Genomic DNA, 27289 nt, shown 5'->3' with positions numbered 1-27289 from the left:
CCTCAGACCTCCTGAGGGGGCACCAGGCTCTTGGCCTTTCAGTTCGTGTGGCTGTAGTGAGCGATTGATCTTGATGTCTTAGACGAGTACTCCACTGCTCTATTAAAGGAAATGATTGTCTTGAGAAATAGCTTGAAGTGGGGTTTTGGTTTTTGTTTTTTTCTTTTTAGGGCCGCCCTCGTGGCGTATGGAAGTTCCCAGGCCAGGGGTCGAATCGGAGCTGCCAGCTGCCAGCCTACAACCACAGCCACACACGATCTGAGCCGTGTCTGTTGGATCCTTAACCCACTGAGTGAGGCCAGGCATCGACCTGCACCCTCGTGGACCCTAGTCGGGTTCATCACTGCCGAGCCACCACAGGAACTCCTGAAGTGTTATTCAATCAGTAACATTAAGGAAGAGCGAGTAATGGGATATTTCTTAATGGAGTATGTACTGTTGTTGGAAATGTTAAAGTGTATTCATTTAAAAATTATTTATTGAGTGCCTACTATATACCAAATTCTAGGTGCTGGGGATATAGCGTCAAGCAAACAAAGTCCCTGCCCTGTCGGAGCCTACATTCTAGTGGGGAAGACAGACAGTACACAGATACGCAGATATGTAATGTAATGTCAGGAAGGATGAGTGCTGTGAAGAAAAGTAAAGAAGGGTAAGCGGCTAGAGGACGATGGAGACGACTCTCTTAGACAGGTGGTCGAGGAAGCCCTCTGACTTAGACATCCTGCAGCCGAACTGGCGCTCTCTTGCTGATGGGTGCTTTTAAAGACAGACTGCTTTCTTAACCACTGGTACCTTTGCTACTGAGTAAATTTGAATAAGCCTTTAATTTTTGTATTGAAAATGCTCTTTTTCCTTAAGTTGGACACATTGTCTCAGGTAGAAGAAGAGTCTCTGCTAAGGAATGATCTTCGCCCAGCTAACAAACTTGCTAAAGGAAATCGGTTATTCATGAGATTTGCGACGAAAGGTAAATGTGATAACTGGTAGTGATTTTTATTTTTAACCAAATGATTTTTATCAAGTGACACCTTCTCTCTCTTTTGAATCGAAAGTTCAATCAAGTGGTCTCAAAGGTCCTTCAGACTGTAATCTTTCTGTGCTCGTAAAATTGTTGGCTTGCTGCACGAGTTGGCATTTCAGACATTGAAAGTGAATATTAGTCATTTGTGTACTTTAGTTATTTCTGGCTAAGGTAGATTATTTTCTATTAAAGCCAGTATGCCCCCCTCTGCTTTTCAGCCAATTTATCATCTGAACTATGAAAAAATTTTTAAATTATATTTTATGTATCATAGCAATATCTTCTTGGACATTGCTACTAGTGCCATTCAACTCTAATTCTCTAAGGAATTAAAAACCTCTTAACAATTCATAAGGCTTTTTATGCACAGTGATTTGGTGTACATTTATAGTGTGTGTGTTTTGAATCAATTGAGAGTTAATTGGAGATGACAGCCCTTCACCCCTGAATATTTCAATATACATTTCTGAAGAACAAAGACTTTGTCTCACACACAGTTGTCAAAATGAGAAAAAAAATTTTTGGTGCTTTTTAGGGCCACACCTGCTGCATATGGAGGTTCCCAGGCTAGGGATCCAGTCAGAGCTATAGCTGCTGGCCTGTGGCACAGCAGTGCCCATCTGAGATGTATCTGCAACCTACACCATAACTTGAGGCAATGCCTGATCCTTAACCCATTGAGCGAGGCCAGGGATCAGACCTCCATCCTCATGGATACTAGTCAGATTTGCTACCGCTGAGCCACAGAGGAAACTCCAAAATCAGGAAACTTAACATTAATACACTACTGTTACGTGATCTGTAGTCCACATTCATATTTTACCACTTCCTGTAATTCCCCACCTCTGAATATGAAAACTGCCTGGCATGTAGTGAGTGCTACGTAAGTGATAGCAGTTCTTGACGATGGTGATGATGGTGAATACATTTGGATTATTCCTGTTTTATTTTTACAGCCACACCTGTGGCATATGGAAGTTCCTGGGCCAGGGGTCGAATCTGAAAGCATCTGGGACTTAGACCACAGCTGCGGGAGCACTGGATCCAAGCCACATCTGCAACCTATGGTGCAGCTTGTGGCAACACCAGATCCTTAACCCACTGAGCAAGACCAGGGATCAAACCCATACCCTCACAAAGATAACATCAGGTCCTTAAACTGCTGAGCCACAACAGGAACTCTTGCACTATTCTTTACACTGCTCCCCACTGTACTAAGATCTACTCCAGGACTGACGGGGTATGAAGTCCGCCATGTCTCCTTAGCCTCCCTGAATGTGGAACCGCTCTAAGGAATTAAAAGCCTCTTAACAATTCATAAGGCTTTTGTTTGGTACTCTGTTTTGTTTTCCTTGACTGAGACATTTTTCGAAGAGGGTAGGCTCATTATTTTATAGGCTGCCCTTTAGTTTCAGTTTGTCTGATGTCTCCTCCTGATAATTATCGTGTTGTGCATCTTAGGCAGGCATACCACAGAAGTGAGGTTGTGTCGTTTTCAGTGCTTCCTATTAGGAGGCACATCTATTTATTTGTCCCACTCCTGGGGGTGTTAACGATTGCCAGGGTTCTCCACTGTAAAGTTACTCTTTTTCAACTTAGAATTCAAAGATTTTATGGGGAGTTGCTTTGCGACTATGTAAATAGCCTCTTGCTCATCAAACTTCCATGTAATAGCTTTAGCGTCCATTGATGACTTCTGAACTCTCATTTATTTGTTGGCAGTGTGGTGAGGAAGAGCTTTCCCGTTTTACCCATTTATTTATGTATTTAGCTATTTATATCAGTTTAGATTCATGGGTTTTTATTTTTATTTAAAAAATTTTTTTTGGCTGCATCCGTGGCACATGAAAGTTCCTGGCCAGGGATCAATCCCCCACCACAGCAGCAACCCAAACCACTGCAGTAACAATGCCAGATCCTTAACCCACTGCACCACATGGTAACTTCTTGTGGATTTTTATTTTATTCTGCGAGTTATGATCTGTTGTGTCGTTTTGATTCACAAATTATATTGGATTTGGCCAGTAGAGCCCCTTTAATCTGTGTTCTTTTGACATGCCTGTGTGATTCTTTGAGCACTTCCTTGCTTGGTGGCACAATGAAACATCTTGCTTCTCCAGACTCACCTTGGACTTTCCCTGCCCCAGATCTGGAATCGGCCATTTTTCCAATAAGCTGGTGGGCGTGTTTTTTGTAGGGTGCACCTTCTGGTTTGTGTCCTTAAGTTTACCTTTGGCCCTGGGTACATTCTCCTCAGTGTTTGTCCTTTGCAGTCAGAGACCTTTATATGATGAAAATACGTGTGGTCGCCGACCACCTTTTCTTCCTATTCATTGGCATTTTAACTTGATAAATGGGACCTTTTCTGCATTGACTTCTTTGAGGAGCCATTTGAGTGCATTCTAGACAGATGGTGCGATGCTGTTTTCCTTAAGCCATCTTGAGGAACAACACGATAAACTGGAAAACATGGTTTGCAAACTGTCTGGCCTTACATATAATCTGTTTCACCCTGATTCTGTGTTACTGGAGTATTGTCATTCAGAAGTGAATATCATCTTTCGGAGGGCAGTGAAAATGCCACCTCTTCTAAAAGCCCTTTTGATTCCTAAATGCTGGTAATAACTGATGCTCTCTTTTTGCAAATGGGACCCAGTACCTTGTGTGGTTGTTGTTTTTAACAGTGTTTCCTCTGTGAGGTCAGTCACCTCCTTAACAGCAGCTTAACCTCGTTCATCTCTGGATTTTGCCCCACCCCCTCCCCACTGCACTGTGTTAGTAGACAGTCAGAGAGTGAATGTTTAAAGTGTGTCTTTCCCTTTTGTTGGCAGATTGTGCTGATCTGATCCCAGCTATGAAAAACATTTTTTCTTTTTTTATAATCCATTCAGCATTGTCTTCACACCCACAAGAAATCCTTGATAACTGTTATAATTTTTTTTTAGATGACAAAAAGGAACTTGGAGCAGCAAGAAGAAGTCAGTATTACATGAAATATGGGAATCCAAATTACGGAGGCATGAAAGGAATTCTTAGTAATTCTTGGTGAGTGCAAACCTCAAAATACGGTAGTTTAGTTGGTGCTTAAGCTTTTCTTAATCCTCCAGCTGCTGTTCTGCGGTGGCGTGCCAACACCGTGTGTGGACTCGAAGGAAGACCTGAAGACAGAGTTCACGAGTTTTAACCGTGGTAGATGATGTGAGAAGGCTGACTTTCAGTTTCACGTAAATGTCTCTGTTTCAGCACCTGACATTGCGTCAGTGCGTAGTTGAAATTAATTCCTGGATTCCAGGGTCCTTCCTGCTGGTTTTTGATGATGTGCTCATTTTGGCAATGTTGCAGGAAGCGAAGATACCATTCCCGTCGCATTCAGCGGGATGTGATCAAGAAGAGAGCCCTGATTGGGGACGACGTTGGCCTGACATCCTATAAACACCGACATTCCGGTAGTTGCCTGCTCAGCTCTTGGGTAGACACATATTTGGCTCCCGAAATCATATTTTTATTCTTAATACAGTCTGTTAAGGTTCCAAACTTTATCATCCTCTCTTCCTTGCCCTCACCCTCTGCCAACATATAGGAAAGTAAGTCAAGTCACAGTTAATTTTAAATTGCCCGTGCAATGAAGTCAAATGATTTTATAAAAGCTGTTCTAACAGTAAAGGCCAAATGTGGGAAAAATTAAAACTTCTCCTAGGAATCTAATTTTTCTATTAATATCAAAGCTGCATGGAAAAGATTTTGCTAATTATTTTGTCAGATTAGATGGTTTTATCATTCCTTTGTCTGATGATGAAAATAGGCTGCTCCGTCTAGTGTTCTGTGCTTGTCGGCTTGTGCGTGTGAATGCCTCCCTCAAGTGGGATATCGCGACTTGGGTTTCGTTTTGTTTTTTCCTTTTCCTTTTTTTTGCTCTTCCTCTCTGTCTCCCTTTCCCCTCCCTCCCTTCCTTCCTTTCTTTTGGTGCTTATTGTAAAAGAACCATTTTCATTATGTTTTATAAAATTTGTTTTTATTTTGAACCTAATCTCTGAAATATTCTACATGCTTGGTAGAACTAGCCAAGTCAGTGTAAAAGATGGAATAACACACATATGCATTTATCATTGTCGTTGAGACAGGGAGAGGTGAAATCTACACATTTTAATTAGAATATCCAAACTTGTATATTTGTCTTTTTTTTTTTTTTCTTCCTTTTTACCGCCTCACCTGTGACATATGGATGTTCCCGGGCTAGGGATCAAATTGGAGCTGCAGCTGCTGGCCTGCGCCACAGCCACGGCAACACCGGATCTGAGCTGCATCTGCAACCTACATCGAACCTTGCAGCAACTCTGGATCCTTAACCCACTGAGTGAGGCCAGGGGTTGAATCTGCATCCTCATGTAGACTGTGTCAGGTTCTTAACCTGCTGAGCCACCATGGGAATTCCAAAATATGCATCTTAATGCGTATATTTTTTTGTTACACAGTTAGGCTTTTCCAATTTCATTTACTTTTAAGATAGTTTCCTTGTGTAATCTTTATATTCGTAGCAAAGAACTTAAAAAGTAAATTGCCTCCAATTCCAGCACTTCAAGATAACTGATTTCTTTTTACATTTTCCCTATTTGTCTCCTTTTCACAGTAACTATTGTAATAACTGTCATGGACATATATTTCATATTCTACTTCTTCTTCCACTTCTAAGCATTTTCCCCTGACCTTTAAAGGTGCAGCTGATGCTCATTTTTCGTGGTGGTGATCTTCTGTAGAGTCACCATCATCATCGAAGTAGCAAATGCTGAACTGTTCAGAGCCTGGACACACCCTTTTCATCAAATGATCAGTATATAACCTTGTTTGATGTGTATTTCTATTTAAAAACACCTTATTTTATACATATTCCTGATTCACTAATGTTGGACCCGTGGCCAACAGCACTACAACTTACGCTTGAACAGAGCTTATCGAAAACATGTATTTTCTCCATAAGGCACATCATAGTTTTTCTGTGCTTAGGAATACTAGACAGCTTTGGAACTATGCTCGGAGGCTTTTTGTTTGTTTGTTTTTGTTTTTTTAGGGCTGCACCCATGGCATATGGAGGTTCCCCAGTCTAGGGGTGGGATCAGAGCTGTAGCCACCGACCTGCACCACAGCCACAGCCACGCAGGATCCGAGCCACGTCTGCGACCTACACCACAGCTCATGGCAATGCCAGATCCTTAAGCCACTGAATGAGGCCAGGGATTGAACCTGCGTCCTCATGGATACTAGTCAGATTCATTTGCGCTGAGCCATGACGGAAACTCCCTGCAGGCTATTTTAAACAGGGAAATCACCAATAAAAGCCACAAAAGCGTTAATAAGCACTCTCTAGACTGCAAAAAGGACACTTGTTTACAGTGTGAGAGATGAAACAAAAGATAGGACAGGGCCTTGTTTGCCCACAGTTGGGAACATGCATGGCTGGTACCTCAGATACTTTGCCTCTCCATGCATGCCCACAAATGACTACAAAAGCACCATGGGTATTGATTCTGGGGTTCTGAATAAATCTGGTAAATTCTCAGATATAGAATCTGCAAATAATGGTGATGAACTGTATTTTAGATAACTTTATAATATTTCGTGAGGCTCTAGGTCATGCTTTTCCTAGATGTTCTTGTGTTGTAGGGAGCAGAATGGTAACCGGAGTAGCATTTTTATTGATGATACTCCAGTAAACTCTTAGGATGGGAATCCCATCTTTTGAAAAGGTCACTGATGTAGAAGAGAGAAAATCAGACTTGTTAGTTTTAGCACTTGCCTAATGTATTTTGCTTAACTTCTTTAGGACTAGTGAATGTTCCCGAGGAACCCATTGAGGAGGAGGAGGAGGAGGAGGAGGAGGGGGAGGACCAGGACATGGATGCCGACGACAGGGTGGTGGTGGAGTACCACGAGGAGCTCCCAGCGCTCAAGCAGACCCGCGAACGGAGCACATCTAGGCGGTCCAGTGCCAGCAGCTCAGACTCTGATGAAATGGACTATGATCTAGAACTGAAAATGATTTCCACTCCTTCACCAAAGAAAAGCATGAAGATGACCATGTATGCCGATGAGGTGGAATCGCAGTTGAAAAATATCAGGTAAACATATTTTCATTTGATTTAAATATCAATGATCACCTTCTTAATGCCTCTTAATTTATAATCGTTCTTATCTGTTCTAAGTCCTTTGTAGAATTTGAGTAAAAGCATCGAACTTTTCCTCTTAATGTACAAGAAGTGACTCTTTTTGTAAAAACTATAGACGGTAAAGAAAGTGAAATCACCTATCATCTCATCCTCTTCCTAGAGAATAACTGTTAGCATTTGGGTGGATGACGTTATTGCTAGTTTTATGGGTATTCATAACACATAGAGAAATTATAGATGTATTTCTGCAAAAATGAAGTTATGCTCTTTAAATTGTTTTGAAATAAGCTTTTTCCATGTAATATACTGTAGTCATCTATTTTTTCAGCTGTATGTAGTCCATTGTTTGAAAGTGTCATGGTTTACTTAACCAGTCCCTTATTGATGGACATTTAGATGGCTGTTTTCTTACTATCGTACTGACTAGATAAATTCCAGTTATTGCACAAAGCAGTGTACATGTTTTCACATGTGGTATTGCTGGAGTTCCTGTTGTGGTGCAGCGTGTTAGGATCCATGAGGATGCGGGTTTGCTCCCTGGCCTCATTCTGCAGTGCCCTGAGCCGCAGTGTAGGTCTCAGATGCGGCTCAGATCTAGCGTTGTTGTGGCTGTGGTGTTGCCGTGGCAGCTGCAGCTGCAATTTGATCCCTAACCCAGGAACTTCCACATGCTGTGGTGTGCTCCCCCCCCCACAAAAAAAGTGTGGTATTGCTGAACTTCCTTCCAGAAAGGTTTTACTCACTCGCATTACCACCCCTCACCTACATATTTACCAACCTCTTAGGTATTGTCACTGTGAGTTTTGCTATTCATGGGCCCAAAAATATGCCTATTTTCATATGCTTTTCTTGGGTGACCATGGAACTGAGCAGATGCCTGAGGGCCGACGGCGTAGGCCCGGCTCAGAGGGCTGGAGGCGGGCGTGTTCTGAGTGCTCGTAGCGGTGTGTTTGGGAAAAGGGAAGAAAACACTGTGAAGCTGGTTTGTTTGTATGGCTTTGTTCACATGCTCACTTTCAGTTTTTAGAGAACTTCCCGATGGCTGCCAGAGTAAGGCTCGTCCCCTAACACAGTGGGAGGGGTCTTTGACAGAGACGTCTGCCTTTTAGAGAAAGGGATTGTAGACTCTGTTGTGTCTTGACCACAACCAGATCAGAGTCCGGGCGAGCAGGGGCCTCTGGCCCTTTGCCGGCCTCTCCGTGGCGTTAGTCTCAGGAGAAGGGGACTCGCGGTTACCTGCTCTGTGGACGCTCACAGATACCGCGTGTGGAAACCACTCCGGAAAACTCAGGGATCTGCTCACGCCAGCCGGCCTCTTTACAGCAGGCTCATCGTGACTTTTGTAAGCGAATAGTCAGTGGTGTGCGGTGTTTGTAAGTGAATGTCGGCCGTATCGGATGAGGTTTCTTCCACCGTGTGTGGGTTGTCGTGTTCGTGTCATTCCACAGCCGAGTTGGTTTACGAGGGCCCCTCCCCCGCCCTTTTTTTTTTTTCAAGGAACTCCATGAGGGCAGACACTCTATCCACAAGCAATATAAAAAACCGAATTGGTAACAAATTACCGCCTGAGAAATTTGCGGATGTCCGACATTTGTTAGATGAAAAACGTCAGCACACACGTCCACGGCCACCAAGCAGCAATACTAAAACAGGTATTGTTCCGTTGTGTTTCTGGACTTCATTCTGAGTTCCAGAAAGGAATTCGGGGCAGGGATAGATTCTTGGATAAAATGTTATAATTTGTGGACCAGTTTAGTTGTGCTGTTAATCACTTCTAAATTTTAGGTTACGCATTGGGATTTTAGGACGTGAAATTTAATCAGACCTTTGCAGTACTGGCTTTCAATATTTTTGTCCCAAACAGTTATTCTACCCTGTATGTCATTGGTGTACTTTATACATAAGGACAGTAGAAATTAAGTTGGGTTGCGGTGTAAATGGTTAAGCATTTGAACTGGTTAGTTTATATGTGCAAACAGGCTTATAGTGAATCCTCGGCCCTGCTCGCTGTGTGCCAGGGCCAGGTGCCAGGAGCGTCAGAGTTCTGCAGGGGGTGCGAACTCATCATCAGAACGCAGATGGAAAGCAGTAGAGCCCCCATTCGGATAATTACACCCAGAGCAGAGGGGGGGACACTGTAAGCGGTGGCCTGTGGGAGCAGAGAGGGGCGGTCGGCCACCTGGGGGAAGATCTCCTGCGGGAGGCTTCTCAGAGGTCGTGGCTGTAGAGCGAGGCCTTGCAGAGGACGTAGGCTCTCAGTTGGCCAACCTGATTTTTTTGAGGTGGGTGGTAACATGATGTTCTCTCTGTTGCAGAAAGAACTTGGTGGCAGGGTAGGGTGCAATAGAGAGTTAAGTAAGAAGCAAGGGCCTGACCTAGGTCAGGGACAGTGGGGACAGGATTGATGGGAACGGCACACCGTGTCAAGGAAGACGACTCGGCCCTGGGAGGTGTGGCAGGAAAGGGAGAGAAGCCAAGGGGCTCAGGCCTGAGCAGCTGGCAGACGGGGACGCTGTTCTCAGAGAGCAGGATGAGTGAAAGGCCAGCACAGCCACTCCTGTCTGCCTTTTTGTTGTGCTGTTCCTGTGAGAGGGAGCTCAGGGGACAGGCAGATTTCCTGGACCGAAGGCGGGGGTGGGAGGCAGTGGTTACAAGACAAACCAATCTCATTTGGGACATACTCCTTTGATCCTTTGCTTTTTGTCAGGCTCATTACATTTATTGTAAAATGTAATAGTTTTATTGAGAACTTCTTATATGTTTAAAGACTGCAGCTTCCACCCTGAGGGAGCTCGCAGTATTTGTTGTTAGTTGAAATGTTTATAAACTATTTGCTCTGCTTAATTCTACTTTACTTATTTATTTGTTTTTTTGTCTTTTTAGGGCCGCACCCATGGCATGTGGAGATTCCCAGGATAGGGGTCGAATGGGAGCTACAGCTGCCCGCAACGTGGGATCTGAGTCTCTTCTTTGACCTAACGCCGGATCCTTAACCCACTAAGCAAGGCCAGGGATCGAACCCATGTCTTCATGGATACCAGTTTGGTTGGTTAACCGCTAAGCCACGACAGGAATTCCATGCTTGATTCTACTTTTAAAAAACAAACACACACACAGAAAGCAGTCTATTCTGTCTCAGAAATTCCTTTCTGGAGCAGTTGGCCTAGATTTTTTTCCCTATTTGAGCCCCTGGGGGTTCTCATTCGAGTTTTGCTGGGGGGGTGGGTCCAGGCTGACTGTGAAGAGGGAAGGCTCTTAGAAGCTTGGTTGTGTCGGGTCCCATGCCTTTACTCGGGGAGATTTGCACCAGGACCTGTAGAGACCTCGGGGTGAGTACAGACAGCAACGCATACGCCTGTGGCCACCGTAGTACTTTGTGTTTTCTTTTTGTAGATATACGCCAGCGATTAGGAAAAAGACCATATTCTCCAGAAAAGCCTTTTAGTAGTAATCCGGTCGTTCGGAGAGAGCCCTTTTCTGATGTCCATAGTAGGCTCGGCGTTCCCAGGCAAGACGTTAAAGGCCTCTACTCGGATACTCGGGAGAAGAAATCAGGTTGGTAAACACTTGAAAGTGATGGGCGTGGGAGTTGGGTCAGGGCAGAGACACCGAGGGCGAGCGTGGAAACACTCGCTGTCAGAAGGCAGGAAAGAGCGTAAGACAAGAATAAATTATTTTTCCTCTTCCGTTATAATCATTGTCATCCACGCCATCATCGTAATGATAACAATGGGAAATACAGAAAATGGAGAAAAAGAAAACCCACCCCTGATTCTTTCTATTTAGCGCATGGTTTCATAGATGCTATTCCAGTCTTTGCCTGTATACATGTCCTGCTCTGTTCCTGCGGCATTTTTTTAAGCTATTTATTTATTTATTTATTTTTGTTTTTTAAGGCCACACCCATGGCATATAGATGTTTCCAGGCTAGGGGGTGGAATCAGCTGTCATCCTACACCACAGCTCACGGCAACACCGGATCCCTGACCCACTGAGCGAGGCCAGGGATCAAACCGAATCCTCGGGGATACTAGTCAGATTCATTTCTGCTGCGCCACAACTGAAACTCCTGTATCATCTTATCATAGTCATTTTTCCACATTGTTGTTGTCTTTACAAGTAAAACTTTAAATTGTCTTAGAGTGTGACTATCCTATGGAATTCAAAACATGTATTTCTCTATTAAATATCAATATTTTTTAAATAATGGAGTTCCCTATTGGCTCCGTGGGTAAAGGATCCAGCTTTGTCACCACTGTGGCTCTAGTCACTACTGTAGTGCGGGTTTGATCCCTGGCCTGGGAACTTCAGCATGCCACAGGTGTGGCCCAAATAAATAAAGTGATAAAGAACAGAACAAAATAAAATTAAAAAAAAAGTAATGAAGAGTGGTCAGAATCTGAAAGTTTACAGAGAGCATGCAGGCCTGTCAGTTTGCCCAAAGTCTTACCTGGGAATGATCTGGAATGGCCCACTCCTGGCAGAATGAAGTTGTGCACAGCATGGGGAGTCTCCCCGGGAGAGGGCAGGTGTAGCATAAGCAGGCTCCCAGGCGATTCTGTGTGGCTAGCGTGGGAAGCACATATCCGCAAGCCGTGAGAGTCTCCTGCTGGGTCCAGTCCCCTCGGTCTACACCGCACCAGAGAAATGAGGCCGTCTGCCCAGGTCTGCATCGTGGTTGCAAGTGCCACAGATCCCCCCGTGTTTCTTGCATGTCAGGTGTTGACAGTAGCCCTGTTTCTCAGCATCGACTACCAGAGCTGAAATGCCTTCTCACCCAAACAGGTAGTTTATGGACTCGCTTAGGATCTGCAACCAAGACCAAAGAAAAGAACACGAAGAAAGTGGATCACAGGACGCCCGGCACTGAGGAGGATGACTCGGAGCTGCAGAGGGCGTGGGGGGCTCTGATTAAGGAGAAAGAACAGTCTCGCCAAAAGAAGAGCCGGTTAGATAACTTACCATCTCTCCAGATTGAAGTTAGTCGGGAAAGCAGCTCTGGTTCAGAGGCAGAGTCATGATGCCGTTGGAGCCAAGGCAGCTGCCCCAAAGCCTGCCGTCCTTGCGCTGGGTGGGGCGCGCAGGGGGACCCCTGCCTGCGGGCATTGGCGCCCTTCGTCTTACACAGTCACACCCGCTCTTGCTCCATCAGCAGGACATCCTAAGAATGTGACGTGTTTTGAAGGGCATCTCTCTCATCTTTTGCTGCAGATGTTATAGTTCTGGGCCCTCGGTTCTTTTCCCGCCGCCCCACAAGCTTTACCCTTTGAGGAAAAGGCAGCCCTCCAGATTTTGTAGACATTTTTCTTAATATTTTTAACATTGTGTCTTTTAAAAGAAATGTTTTACACAGTTCATCCAAAGAGCAGAGAACTGAACTTCTCACTATTGCCTTGGCCCTGACAGCTGTTCCCAGCACCCTTTTCCAAGAAAAGTCAATTCCCAGGTGCTTATTGGACAGCCTTCGAGGGGGAAGATGAGGGAAGCTGCCAGCTCACCCTTCCAGGACCCTAGTGTGGGGGCCGAGCCTCATGGACCTGACCTCAGAGGTGCACCAGTGCCGCCAGGTAGACAGAGCTGCAGCGTCGATCGCGCCTCATTCCTCCCTGGGGATTTATTTCTGTTAGGGCCTCGGTAGCGCTCCGCGTGACGCGAAGATCAAGTTCAGTGCTCTGGGATTTTTAGGAACAAAAACTGTGACTTCTGGATTGGGGATGGATTTTTGTGCTAGGGGTGGGGTCATGGGTTAATGTTGAACAATTTTTAAGTCTGTATTATGTTTAAAAATATTAATGATTTAAAAGTTAAGATTTTTAATTTTATATGTGAAAATACTTCCTGTTGGCTACAAGGGAAGCTCCAGTGGTGTCTTCTTATGTGCTGTTAAATATATATTCTATACTTGGGAAGAAGGCAAGGAGAGGAGTCTCATTATTTTTAAATGATCCAGCTGTATAGTCTGTACATAGGGCTCAGCTTGTTTTTTGGCCACTGTAGGGGGAAGAAGCTAAGGTGGGAATTTGTTGTTTGTTATCACTTCAGAAGTGATGCAGTGCTGTTTATTCTTTCTGTCTCCAAGTTCTAGCGCCTGAAGACATCTTCAGAACTGACAAGTAAGGTAATGGCTATAGAAATGGTAGTTCCCCTATTTCTAAACTGCTTGGATTGCTTTGCCTTGAAAAGGCAGTCGTTTCTTTTGTCTCCCTGTCTGATTTTTATTTTGAAGTACGTGGTGTTTGTGTTTCTCTGCCAGCTAAATAAGAGTGCTTTACTTTGATTCAGTAGCGCTTAAGAGTTACTGAGAATAATCCTTTGTCCCTTTTGTGACTCCTCGCCTGTCTGGAGTGTTCCTGCAGCTCAGGGTTCGAGAGATCTTTGCTCGTGTCTGAGCCAGTGGTCACACTGCGAGTTGGTTGCCCCGGGGTGTGACCGAAGGCAGAAGGAAGGCTGTTGTGAATAGAAGGAGGGGCTGTGAGACTTGGGAGCTGCCGCAAAAACTCAGTTGTCAACATTTGGTTGGTTAACCCCCTTTTTGCCCCTCCCTGTAGGGAGGTTAGAGAGTGTAACTGTATGTTTGAGCTTTCTAACAGGATTCTCGGAAAGCACTGGTTCTGGTTTCTCTGCCTCTTGAGACCTAAGGTTTCTGAGCTCTTCGCCCGTGAGGCAGGCAGCTGAGAGCCAGGTTCTTAAGGAGGCGGCAGGAGTTAGGGGGTTGGTCACGTGAGAAGCGCAAGCGCCTGAATCAGAGACCTGGACACCACCCCCCGGCTCTGCTCCGTGGGCCTGCGTCTCAGCTCCCCTTCTAGAAAACGGATGGGCTGGTACCAGAGCTGCTGGCTCTGTGGGTGCATCCATGGTGGTGTGCTCTTCCCGGAGCTGTGGCTGCAGCGGGCTGGCCAGCACCCCTGTCCGCGGCAGGTGGAGGGAGGGTCAGGGAGACAGCTGAGGGTGTGAGTGAGGGGCTGGGCAGGGGCTGACCCCCATCCCGTTGCAGCCTCTGGGTCTCCTAGAGAAAGAAAGGTGTCCCCGTGGTCAGGGTCCCCGCTGACATGCTCTGCGGTGTTCAGAAAACATCCCTTCTTAGACTCTCTCGAGTTTCCCAGGCATGACCTTTCCCCACCGTTTGTCCCAGAGCCTTTCAGCCTTCACCAGTCCCCTGGCAGAGGCCAAGGAAGTCTTTCAGGAAGGGTCGTGGTGTGCAGTTAAAAGTCACCTAACGGAGAAAAATGCCCACCTCGGCAGCCTTGCAGTTCTCAGAAACACGTAGCACCGTGAAAATCACCTTTAAAGATGGTAAGATTATTTCCCCAAATTCTTGGCCTCGGCCTCTCACTCTCCAGCCCACACTCAGGCTCTCAGGTCTTGCAGCATCTTCCGCTGCTCTGGATGCCCAGGGCCTTTCTTTGGGGTTTGGAGCAAGGATGGACAGTCGGGGCAGTCCCCTGGCCGGGCGCTCCTCGCGTGAAGGCGACAGGGCTCCGCACTTTTCTCTCTTCCTTTTGGTCTTTACACAGGAGATTATAGGTACGTTTTTGCTGCTTCGTAATACTTGCAGATATACCTCATTTCCGTTTTCCACTCTCCCTCTTGGGAGAGCTGGCGGAGCCCGCGGCCAGGTGGAAACTCCTCCCCTGGCCCCCTCTGGTCTGCTCCCTTGAATCCCACCCCCTGTCTTGCGTCTTCACTGGCTCCTCTGCCCTGTCTCTCCCTCTCTGTTCTGCATGCCGCAGCCAGCGTGAACTTTTGGTGTCCGCAGCTGTATGAAGATAGAATTTCACCCAGAGCAGTTCACCCATTTCACGTGTACGCTTCGGTGGCCTTTAGTATATTCACAGAGTTGTGCGGCCCCATCATTAACTGTAGATTGTTTTCATCACCAAAATGAACAAACCCTGTACCATGAGCAGTGCCCTATTCCCTTTTTCTCCTTGGCAACCAGTTTTGTCTCTGTGGATTCGCCTGTTCTGAACATTTCATAAAAGGGGAATCATATGCTTTGTTGGCTCCTTGTGACCGGCTTCTTTCACTGAACATACTTCAGGGTTCTTCCGTGTTGTAACGTGTCTCAGTACCTCATGTTGGTTTTATTGCCCATTGTACAGATACACCATATCTCGTTTATCCGTTCATCAGTTGAGAGACAGTTGGGTTGTTTCTGCTTTTTGGCTATTATGAATAATGCTGCTAAAATTCACACACAAGTTTTTAGACGGATATTTGTTTTCATTACTCTGGGGTTTGTATATGGAGGAGTGGAATTGCTGGGTCATATGGTAACTCTCTTTAACCTTTTGAAGAACTGCCAGACTGTTTTTCCAAAGGGTTATTTTTTTTTCCCCTCTGCTATGTTCTTCCACATCTTCATCAACACTTGTTATTTTCTGATGTAAAATTGGTCTCTGGTTAGGGTTTCGATTTGTGTTTCCCTGATGGCTAATGATACCAGACATCCTTCATTTGGTTTAGGAAGAACATCCTGTAAGAAGGTTTTTCCTGTTTCTCCTCTGCCTAAAACCTTTCCGAAGCTGCGCCGTTGCTGTTGGGGTGAATTCTGAACTCCTTTGCCAGGTCGCAAGGTTGGTCGGTATCAGCTGGTTCTCGCATCCTCCCTGCTCTCTCCTCACCAGCTCCCTAGGCCCCTTTCAGGCCCTCCAGCCTCCCAGACTCTGCTCCTTGCTATTCCTCCCTCATGGAGATGCACACACAGGCCCTCTTCTCTCTTCCTCATCCTCAAGGCCTTACGACCTCTTCAGGAAGCTACCGGCGCCTTCCAGAGCCGAGCCATGGGCCCTGCTGGGTGTCCCACAAAGGAGTCTCCTTACGTTCCAGGGTTAGCGTGTAAAGTCACGCCTAGGATAAAAACGGAGCAGAACCACGCTTCCTCGCGGGAACCCCGAGGAAGGTGCCGTGTGGAAGCCCACTGTCTCGAGGTCCGGGGTCGCCGGTTCCTGGCCACGTGGGAGTAGATCGTGGTGTCGTCTTTGGCTGAACGGCAGGAGAAGTGGCTGCCCTGCAGTTAGGGCCGTGTTGTGTAAGGGACACTGATTTGTAGGCATTAGACTCACATTCAGGTGAGCAGCTGGCTTGTGAAGAGGCTCCTGGGAGCTGAGACAGGCCACGGGAGCAGCCCGGGCACCGCGTCAGGCCTCCTGCCTGTCCGTGCAGGGAGTGGAGGGACAGATGGATGGAAGGGCCCACTCGGCTTAAGGTTGTTCTCTTTTTCCCAACTTTTTCAGACAAATGCCATCTGTTTGCTCAAGTGAAATGTGTGTGGAATGCCAGATCTGTTCTCGCCAAGCCTGTACACTGGATTGGAAGTCCCTGTTCCTGCCTCGTCGTGTGCTAGACTGTGAGCTCCGTGAGAGCAGGGCCACATCTGGCTTGTCTGGGGGTCCCGAGTCCAGGTACCGCACTGGCACCTGGCAGGTCCCCAGCTGTGCATCCCGCAGCTGCAGGAACGGCTCCGACCTCCGAGGCCCCAGGGTCCTCCTCCGGGCCCATCCTCGTGGTCCTGCCTTGCACACACAACCCTTCATGTTCACGTTTGGATTTCTCTGCTAGCAGCCCTAACAAGCAGGCATCTCCATGTTGTTGTTTCTGTTCTTCCCACCAGGCCAGTCCAGAGTTGATGTTGCCTAGAAAGTGTTTAGTAAATGCATAAGTCGTGGTAACCCAACCCAGGACTGGTACCTTGTTTGCAGGCTAGTCTGCTTGAGAGGCAGGTTATTCACCACTGCATAAACTGTATTTACATAAGAAAGAATCTCACTAATTAGACCTCTGTAAAATTCAAATTTTGATGATTTGGCTGTATCTGAGCTGAAGCTTTTAACTCAGCTCTACAAGGATTTTGCTGGAGAGGCATGTAGCAGTCACATAGACCAGGATATTTTAGAAAGCATTCATCTGCCCCAGGAGAGCAGGAAAGGAAGCTGGCAGGTGGATGAGAGGCCCCAAAGAGGGACCACTGGGCCAGGTCTTAGCATCTGATCCAAGGGGTCCGCAAAGTGGCAACAGTCCAAAGAAATAGGACTTGTTCCGGCAGCAGCTCTTTTGCCTAAAGTAGCCTTTCCACCCGCACGCGGGGCACTTTAAAAATTATGGTAAGGAGTTCCCATCTCAGCGCAGTGGAAACGAATCTGACTAGGAACCATATGGTTGTGGGTTTGATCCCTGGCCTTGCGCAGTGGGTTAAGGATCCGGCGTTGCTGTGAGCCATGGTGTGGGTCCCAGACACAGCTTGGATCTGGTGTTGCTGTGGCTCTGGCATCGGCCAGAAACTGTAGCTTCGATTCAACCCCCAGCCTGGGAACCTCCATATGCTGCGGGTGCAGCCCTAAAAAGACAAAAGACAAAAAAGTTACGGTGAAATGCTGACAGGCAAGTTGGATGAAAGGTAACAGCAGATGATGGCCTCACAGATTAATTGCTGCACAATAAGTTTGACGTGTAAGTATTTGGTTTTCAGTCTTACATAACAAGGAGTAAATTAGAATTTAAATGATTTTTTTCTTTGAACCAAAAGGGCAGAATTTCTTTGATAATTGTGAGAACAGCATACTGGCTTCGAGGCAGACTGTTAACGTAATCTGACCAACAGTAATGTAGGCCTTTTCTTACATGTTCATAAAATAAATCTTAGAAGAAGAAAAAGTACTGCAGCATTTTTTAAAAAATGAAATTCTATGAACATTTCACGCAACTTTGATGTTTCTGGGAGCAGTTAGGGAAATGCTGCCCCAAAACCTTACTTAGATAGTTGTGAGCTTTTGCTGTGCTGGGTGTGAACCCACCAAAGTCAGCACCAGTCCCGGGGTTCTCGCCTGGTTTTGTTGGAGCCATTCCAGAGGCCCTCTTTGGAGGACGGTCTTTAGTAGTGGAGACTCGGTGTTACCTCAGACGGGCGGTCACCCCTGCTCTGGCGCAGAATAGATGAGTGAGGACACAGGCCACACCACTGGCAGGAGAGGTGCCATGGCCTTCCTGCCCCCTTCTGGGCTGTCGTGATGTGTTCCCCCTTGTTACTGGCAAGGGTTCCTCAGAGGGTCTGTGAGCAGGAGACAGCACTTCTTGCTCAGGGACCGAGTCTTGGGGGGTGGTCAGATAGGGTGGCAACTGGGATCGGGCCTGGAGCCTGGGAGACTCGTTCTGTCTCATCTATAGACTGGCAAAGACTAAGCAAGTGTCTTCACTCCTGGGGACCTCTTGGGAGGTGGGGACACTGCTCAGTCCACGGCACCCAGTGATGCAAGGATCCCGGGATGTGTTCGTGGAATAAGATCCCTGCTTTTTAAATCTCAGGAACCGGGAGGGATTTAGACCCATGGATCTGAAGACAGTAGGGTGTGTAGTTGTTCAAGGCCCCTGCACGGGAGGAAACAGAGCTGTTTGAGTCCCAGTTCAGCCACTTAGCAGCCACATGGCCGCGGGCAAGTGACTTAACCCCTTTCCGTGCCAGCCTCCTGACCTGTGGAAGCAGGATGGCCAGGTAGGGTGGCTGTGAGGATCGGAGGCGGGCTCGCGTGCAAGGCCCCGATCTGCGTTCCCTCCTGACTTGGTCGGTGGGGGATCTCTGCTGCTCTGCGGTCTTCCCCAGCGTCCCTTTGCTACCCTGTCCTCCCCTGCAGCCCTGTCTCTTGTCTCAGTGCCTCTTCCCAATGCCCTCTTCCCAGCTTCTAGACTCAGACGGCAAGTGGGTAACTAGAAACATCTCCAGCATCCGAGGGCCACGAGGCAGGGTGCTGAGTGTTGACATCGTGCTTTTGACGCTCAAGACGAAGCAGTTTGCCCTTTTATCTCGTGCTGGACGTGACCTCTCCACCCCCCGACTTTAAAGCCTCCCCCTTCTCTCTGCTGTGAACTCTTTGAGAGTTACGTCCCTTCTCCCCTGAATATCTTCGTGTGCATTTGCTAAGAACAAGGACATTCTCTCCTATAACCGGAGTGTTGTCATCGTTCAGGACATGTGTACTTTTTACCCCATTGGCACAGCCGCATCTGATCTGTGGTTTCGTGTTTCAGCTTTGCCAGCTGCCCAATAATTTTTTTTTTTTTTTTTTTTTTTGGTGCCTTTTCTAGGGCCACTCCTGCGGCATATGGAGGTTCCCAGGCTAGGGGTTGAATCGGAGCTGTAGCCGCCGGCCTACACCAGAGCCACAGCAACTCGGGATCCGAGCCGCGTCTGCGACACACACCACAGCTCACGGCAATGCCCAGATCCTTAACCCACTGAGCAAGGCAGGGACTGAACCCGCAACCTCATGGTTCCTAGTCGGGTTCGTTAACCACTGTGCCACGACGCGAACTCCGCAATAATGTTTTCAAAGCAGTTTTTTTGCTGGTCTCGGATCCAATCCAGGATCACACACTACATTTAATATCCTCTCTCTCATCTCCTGTATCTGGACCAATTCCTTTGCTTTTTATGAGAGTGACGTTTTTGAAGAGTTCAGTCCAGTTATGTTGTAGAATACCTCCCAAGTTGGTCCTTGACAGAACGTTTAACGTAAACTAAGTCAGAGCCATTTTCACATTCCTTTTAGATACATGTGTAGTTGCTGAATGCCCAGCCTTGTGCTCAGCGCTGTGAGCCGGGAGCGATGCACAGCGCAGCCTGGCTCTGCCTTGAGGCCTTCATATCTGGGTTTGTAGGGACAGCAGTTACCATCAGAAGAGGCCCCTGTGTGTGCATGACTAGGGGTCTGCCATGCTGGCACCCACAAGCTTGGAAAATAGATCTTAGGTGGATGCAGGAGGAGTCAGCATTCTGGAAGTCTCTGAAGATGCAGGAAATGCCCTGCTCCTGTTGCAGTGTCCCCTCGCCGGCCTCACCTGGCTCCTGAGAGGTCCAGAAGTTCACACTCCAAACCGACGTCCTGCTTCTCTTAGAAACCTGCAGCGGCCCACGGGCCCGGTCCTCGCCTGGCCCTGCTGCCGCTGCTCTGCTCTGCGGCCTGGGGCTGCCCCCTCCCGCTGGGGGCCAGTGCCCCAGAGTGTGGGGAGACAGCCAGGACCTGGGCCTGTGATGAGGGTAAGTCGCCTTGGGATGGTCTCTTCCTTGTGACCTGGTGGGTGACTCCCCAGACCTTCGGAGTTTCAGCTGTGTCACTTCTCTGTTGGCTGGCACACAGTGTGAAAAACACTGCCTCGTAATGTCTATTCAGAAAACTGTGTGACATCAAGGAGCTCTCCATGCTGGCTGCAGGGGTTTGGTCAGACCTCAGCAAACGATGCAAGAACGTTGTACGTAACACCCATCTTTACAGGCCGTTGGTCAAGCAAGCTTTCACTGTGAGGGAGACACAAAACAAAATTTTCATCTAGCCAGTAAGTCAACACCATTGTCTGCTGTGTTTTCACACTTGTTTTAACTTTTTTTTTTTTTTTTTGCTTTTTAGGGCCACACCTGTGGCATACGGACGTTCCCAGGCTAAGGGTCATATCAGAGCTGCAAGTGCCAGCCTACCCCACAGCCACAGCCACACAGGATCTGAGCCTCGTCTGCGATCTATGCACCACAGCTCAAGGCAGTGCCAGATCCTTAAGCCACTGAGCAAGGCCAGGGATCGAACCCACATCCTCATAGTTATTAGTCAGGTTCGTAAGCCATTGAGCCACAACAGGAACTCCCTGTCTTAACACTTGTGAAGTGCTTTCCCTGGGGATGGAGACACTCAATGAGAGAGACATAGAGTCCTCTGCCTTTTTGATGGTACATTAATGAGAGAAAATTGAAAATTCAGTTCCTCGGGGACTCGTGACATTTCAAGGGCTCAGCAGCCAGGGGTGGCCAGTGCTCCGTGCTGGACCGTGCTGACCTAGGCCTTGTTACCGAGTTCTGGGGGCAGCCCTGCGCTGCTCTTCCAACAAACCGTCTGGGAAGCAGGGGTGCAGGAGAGACTTCCTTCTGCGACACGTGGTCACACAAGGAAAACTTGACAGATCGTGAAGCTGACACTTAAATCTGACTGCAGGCTGTTGGCAGTATGTCCTCTGGGCTGTGGGTTGGCTCAGAGCCGTGCTGAAAGGTGTCTGGAATGTCAGATGTCAGCTGTTCCGGCAGCCCAGAGCTCTGCTGCATTAGCTCCAGCATCGTGGTCCTGTGGTCGTGCTGGTTTTGGTTTTGTTTTGTTTTGTTTTTTAATTGTATTGGACTAGAGGTGACTTAGAATGTTGTGTTAGTTTCAGGTGTGTAGCAAAGTGAATTAGTTATAGGTGTACCCACTTTTTTTTCTGATACAGGTTATTACAAGCTGTTGACTAGATTTCCCTGTGCCGTGCAGTAGGTTCTTGTTAATTTTCTATTTTATGCAGTTGTGTGTTTGTTATTCCCATCCTCCTCATTCTTCCCTCCCCACCACGTTCCCCCCCATGGCCAGATTTTAAAGAGAACACATGGAGTTCCTGCTATGGCTCAGCAGAAGCAGATCTGACAACTATACTCTGGTTCGCTCCCCGGCCTCACTCAGTGGGTTAAGGGTCCGGTGTTGCCGTGAGCCATGGTGTAGGTTGCAGACGAGGCTCGGATCCCGCGTTGCTCTGGCTGTGGTGTAGGCTGGCGGCTACAGCTCCGATTCAACCTTAGCCTAGGAACCTCCATGTGCCGCAGGTGCAGCCCTAAAAAGAAAAAAAAAATTGGAGCCAAAGCTGAATTGAGAGAATGGTTCAGTCTCGGGTCTTTCCTCTCTTACCTGGCCCCCCACAGTCTCAGGGCCTCAAGGGGGCAGGCCAGGTGCAGGAGCCGTTTCCAGCTATGGCGACGCTTCCTGTGAGAGGGACCCTGGGCTGAGGGATGTGGTGGTGGGTTCTGGGGCAGGGGCTGGGACTCACCTAGTGGATGGTAGACAACGGCTGGATTAATATGTTCCTGCACCTCGAACATCAGCTGAGCACGTCCAGCCCTGTTCCCAGGCCAAGCCTGGGCTCTCGGTTCTGTGAGCAGAGTGTGGGTGATGGGGCAGGGCTGGCAGGTGTCTCTAGGCTGCCAGGACCCAGCCCACAGCTGCTGAGTCAGCCACGCAGCCAACTGTGTAGAGTGGGGCGTCTGTGTCTACTTGAAAGCGCCTGTGGTCCTTGCCTGTGTGTGCGCCTCTGTCCCCGCCTCCTGGCCGCCCGAGCCCAGGAGCTGAGGAGGGAAGCTGAGCAGGCTGAGGCCCACGCCACCGCCTCTGCTCCGGCCAAGATGTGGCTCTTCCACACTCTGCTCTGCATGACCAGTAAGTCAGCCTCGCCCCCTGCCCCGCAGGGCTGCTGTGCCCTCAGCACAGCCTGTCTGTCGTGTGTGTCTGGTGGGGCTCGGAGCCCAAGGTCGGAGAAAGTGTGGGGACGTCCCCAGGAGACACTGGAACTCTGTGGGTCAGACCCCCAGGCTGGGAAGGGCCTCTGGGCTTTATTGGCTGCTGACAGCATGTGGCTTTGGACTCCAGAGCTTTGCCTCCTGTTCCTCCTGCCCCCTCCCCTCCTCGTGTGCGCCCTCTCCCCCGGCACCCACTCCAGGCAGCCCCTCAAGTTTGTGCCGAGCTTGTGCCCAGAGTGCGGGAGGTTGGCGGTGCCCACCCGCCCCGCAGCACCCCCTTGTCTTACAGACCTTCTTTTATAGACAGACCAGGGGTTTAGCCGAGGAGGGTGAGGACCCTGTGAGCAGGTGAGCGCTGACAAGAGACAGCGGGCGTGCTGCTGGTACAGGGGATCACAGGGAGACACCTGCTTCCTGTTCCTGACCTCTTCTGGTGTGTGAGCCGGCGTGGGGGAGGGGGCTGTCACACTCCCATGGAAGCCCCTTGGGGCCAAGCCAAGCCGGGAGCCTGCCCCTGCCCACCCAGCTCCAGGGATGAGGTCGAGCTTGGTCAGCCCCAGGGGCCTCCTGCGCTGGTCAGCAGCTTGATGGAAGAATGCAACTGGACGCCAGGCAGGTGTCGTTTCAGGGGTCCTGGGAGCCCAGTTCTCTCTAAGGATCGGTTGGGGGCCAGCAAGGGGGTGGCTGAGAGCCGAGGCCGTGGGGGAGGGGGCTCAGATGTAGCACCCACCATGGTGCCAGATACCCAGCGGCAGGCCAGAGCACCAGCAAAGCACACATTTTGGACACCTTTTAATATTTGATATTTCAAAAGCATCAAAGTAGTCATCAAAACTTGGTTGAACTTCCTTTTCCTTATTTGAGTTTAGACTTCCCTTTATTTTCAGTTGCATGTGGTGTGTGGAGGAAGTCTCAGGCTTTTTCTGGCTTATGGCTTTGATCCCCCATCACCGAGAATGTCTAGAGGAGATGCTTAGACGAGACCCTGGTCCACCCCCTCCCAGTACGAAGGCGGGGACTGAGGCCAGGGTTACAAGCATGTATCTTTAGAAATGGGGCTCAAGCCCAGGCCTCTGCCCCCTCCCAGCTCTAAAATAACCACGGCCTGGGTCACTAACCCTGGTGTCTCTTTGGGCTCCTCATCTGTCTCCTGTGGCCTCTGGAAGGACCACTGCAGCACCGACCTTTGTCAGCAAGGTCAATCCAGATGACATTTATCAACCCCTTCTGAAGCGAGGCACTTCCCAGGCAGATGGACAGCAGAGAGCAAGATGGAGCAGACTTGCCGTGAGGTGACTTAGCCCACGGCTTGGCTGTGCCATGGGCCGAGGGTGAGCGCAGGGCCCCAGTAGCTCCTGTCTGAATGGGAGAAATGGTGCTGTGACCGTTCTGCTCCAAGCTGTGAGAGCCCGAGACTTAGGGAGGGACCAATCCTGAAGAGCTTCCTGGAGGAGGTGAGACTGGCGCTGAGTCTTAGGGGCTGGGGACAGTCTGAGAAAGTGACAAGGAGATTCTGAGGAGGGTGGAGGAACTCCTCAGACTGTGACCCCAGGCCCAGGGCCCTGTATCCTGTGCCCGCATCCTGGGCCTGGGCAGAGAATCTAGACCGTACCTGGCCTGACCCAAGTGCCTGCTATGGTGAAGTCCACGTCTCACCTGTGGGAGCCGATGAGATGATGTCAGTTGTCTAAGTGAGTCAGATGCAGATACACACACACACTGAAACCCTGGAACTGCCCATTTCGTTCTGCTGCCGTGCAGCCTGCTGTCCGCAATCTGCCTTCACCCCGACTCATTCCGTGACCACAGCCGCTCACTTCTCCTCCCCGGGTCTCAGAGACGGAGTCTGCTTCACATGTGTGAAGCAGGGAACCAATGCTGTGGGCTGGAAAAACCTCACAGTGGTGAAGGAGCCAGAAGTCCAGGGCCAGCTCTGCTGCTGCACCAACTGCAGGCAGCAGCCAAGACCCTACAGAAAGGTCACACCTTGTTCAGCCCAGGGCACAATCCCGGACCTAGGTGTGCAAATGTGTGATAGCAAACGTTGGTCCTTGTGGAGGGCAACTAGTGTCCGGGGTGGCCCAGAGGCTGTGGGGGTCTTTGGCAAGTGCAGACTGGCGTCCGGGGGTGAGAAGGAGGCTTTCCGAGCAAGAGAAGCAGCCTGGACAGATGTGGGTGTGAGGAGTCTTTTGGTGCAAGGTGAAGGGAACAGAAGGCTGTCTGCTCTGATGTCGCCTGCCCCCCACAACCAGGACACGCTGGGCTCGGGGGGAAGCAGCCCGCACACACACACAATGACCCTCTATCCCCAGCCTGGGGGCCCGCTGATGATGCCTTCAGGTGACACCCAGGCCTGGGGAAAGGGCATTCCCGGCAGAGGCAGGACGGATGTGCAGTGCTGCGGGCCAGGCAGGTGTGAAGAGGAGGCCTTGTGGGAACCAGCCACCTCTCGCCTTCTCTCGGAGGCTGGCTTGTGGGGAGGAGATGGGCCGTGCAGGGGTCAGGCTGGGGAGGTGCAGAGTCGGGGTGGGGAGTTGGAGGGGCAGAATGCCAGGCTGAGAGAGCTCAGGCCTCACCCCCAGGGCAGTGGGAAGCCCAGCCGGCCTGGAGCCAGGTGGTGACAATGAGACCTGCCTGTTGTGTGGAAGGCAGAGTCCTGGAAGAAGGGGAGGGAGGGGCCAGTGAGGTGCCTGCTGCCCTCGGTCTAGGCCAGGGGGCCTGGCGGAGGGCATGGGGAGGAGGGGACGCTTACGAGAAACTTAGGAGGCAAATCCACAGGCGCGCTTCACACAGCCCAGCGCAGTCTGCTCCAGACCTGCGAGCCGTGGTCATCAGGCAGCCTGTGAGGGGGGCTGGGGGGGAGGCTCAGGGTTGAGGTTTGGGCCGGAGACGGTGAGGTTGGATGTGAAAGGCCGAGACAGGTGGGCGGATGGTGAGCTACCCCACGGGACAGACAGCCTGAGCCTGAGCCTTCCCCGCAGGCCTCGCTGGCTGCCCTGGCCTGGGTGTCAGGGTGGCGGAGTCTAGGCCCAGTTCTGCAGCTGGGCTCCTTGACTACATTCAGGCAAACCCTGTCCCCTGGGTTCCGCTTGCTAAACCCAGAACGCTGCTGGGAAAATGTACATTTAAAATGCCTGGTGCGGTCGGGGGGAGGAGCTGGAGGGGAGCAGTGGTGGCTGACAGGGTGGAGGGAGGCTCTGACTCAGGGGCCCGTGTGGCCGAGGACAGCTTGGGGGGGCAGCCCTGTGGGCGGTGTGGTGACAGACACTGGTTCAGAGGGTCTGTCACCTCCGACAGCCCGAGAAGGGGGCTTGAGACAGAGAACGTGACAGGGCCTCCCTTGTGGTTAGACCACTGACATTTAGCACCGTGTGCTGAGCCCCCCACACATCGGACGCCGCGCCCCGCATTGCCCCACTTTGTCTGCACAGCCCCACATCACAGGTGGAAGACGGAGGCAAGGTGGCAGGCCCAAGGTCCTTAGGGGCTCTGTGGCAAAGTGAGGGTTTGAACTCGGGACAGCCTCCCTCTGGGGCTCATGCTCTTCGCTCAAAGTGGGAAGTGGAAAGGGAGGGGTGACCTGATGGAGGGGCCGGGGGGAGTCTGCTTGAGCAAAGCAAGCCATGCCTGGGAAAGCTCAGCAGACCTGGTGACACCCCTGTGTACACACACATGTCCTCACGCCTCCCCTGGGGTTCTCACTGACCTAATTACCAGCTCTCTAACCCAGAGCTCTGCCCCAGCTCAGTGAGCTGTTGGCACAACGGGGAACCTGCTCTGTGATTACAGCAACCCCTCAGCACCTCCAGCTTTGACTAAAGGCTTTAGAATTAGACAGATCTGAGCCCCAGTTGCAGATTGTCATTTGCTGATGGGCCATGAACAAATCGCCCAACCTCTCTGAGCCTCAGCAGCCGAGTATAGCCCCTGGATGAGAGCAGGTGGTTCAGGAGGGTCTCATCTTAGCTCCTCCCCTTTCCCACCGCTCAGGGAACAAAGTGAACATGGGGGTGAGGAGGTGGAGGGCGGGGTGAGGCATCTCTGACCCCTTCTGATGTTTCCAGGACACCTCATCTGGGCCTGGCCCTGCGCTGAGTGGGGCTTTGTGGTCGGGGGTGTCATGGGTGACTCAGATCAGATTATAGTTTTGGGGAGACAGACTTTATCACCGATCAGTCTGGCCCAGACATGATTAGTCAGAACCAGGCAGAGACACCACAGGATGCCAAAGGGGGCTCAGGGACCAGTGGCTCTGTCTCCTGGAGCAGGGAGAGCCTGAACAGGGCTCCAAAGGATGGGGTGGGAGATCGGGGAGGAAGGCATGCTGGGCAGAGGGAACTGCTTGTGCAAAGGCCCTGGGGTGGGAGGTGTGCGGATGTGTTCATGAAGTGGGGTCTAGAGCTGGAGAGCAGAGCTGGCGTAGGGGACACTGGGCAGGGCAGGGAGGTGCCACAGAAGCTCAGGACAGGAGACTGAACTTACTGCAGGGGTTTCGGTTCATGTCTGTAAGTCATAGAGACAGTAAAAAGGGGGAAGAAGGCCTTCCGGTCACCCCCTGTAAGAAGGGGGTGGCTCTCACTTTTTAGTTTTTTTCACCTGTCCCATCATCTTAAAACAAGCTTTATCTTAGCACATTGTAGATTTTTATGAGTCACCACAAATCATTCAGGCAAGGCAGAGGATAAAGGGAAAGCATAAAGAACTGATGTCTATTTTGTGCCAGGCTTACGGAGAGGGACCGGGCACAGAGAGCAGAAGCTGCCCTCTCACAGGGTGCCTGCTCCAACAGCCTTTAGAAGGGTGGGTTTT

The 27289-nt window shown here is 49.8% G+C and overlaps 2 protein-coding genes across 2 annotated transcripts in view; both read left to right on the top strand.

Moving 5' to 3' along the window:
* NCBP3 (nuclear cap binding subunit 3) overlaps positions 1 to 17838 on the top strand; it is a 36684-nt gene extending 18846 nt beyond the window's left edge. Inside the window, exons 7-13 of the mRNA XM_003131866.6 lie at positions 862 to 970; positions 3970 to 4069; positions 4367 to 4470; positions 6843 to 7137; positions 8683 to 8837; positions 10579 to 10740; positions 11971 to 17838. Coding sequence (XP_003131914.3) covers positions 862 to 970; positions 3970 to 4069; positions 4367 to 4470; positions 6843 to 7137; positions 8683 to 8837; positions 10579 to 10740; positions 11971 to 12206 — 1161 coding nt within the window. The 3' untranslated portion in view covers positions 12207 to 17838. The remainder of the gene's footprint in view (positions 1 to 861; positions 971 to 3969; positions 4070 to 4366; positions 4471 to 6842; positions 7138 to 8682; positions 8838 to 10578; positions 10741 to 11970) is intronic.
* Positions 21772 to 27289, top strand: part of ITGAE (integrin subunit alpha E) — a 68093-nt gene continuing 62575 nt past the window's right edge. The window contains 1 exon segment of the mRNA XM_021067683.1: positions 21772 to 22400. Coding sequence (XP_020923342.1) covers positions 22022 to 22400 — 379 coding nt within the window. The 5' untranslated portion in view covers positions 21772 to 22021.

This window comes from Sus scrofa, chromosome 12 (assembly GCF_000003025.6).
Source record: "Sus scrofa isolate TJ Tabasco breed Duroc chromosome 12, Sscrofa11.1, whole genome shotgun sequence".
Taxonomy (NCBI): domain Eukaryota; kingdom Metazoa; phylum Chordata; class Mammalia; order Artiodactyla; family Suidae; genus Sus; species Sus scrofa.
The sequence above is the reverse complement of the archived record's forward strand: the minus strand, read 5'-3'. Positions and strand labels throughout refer to the sequence as shown.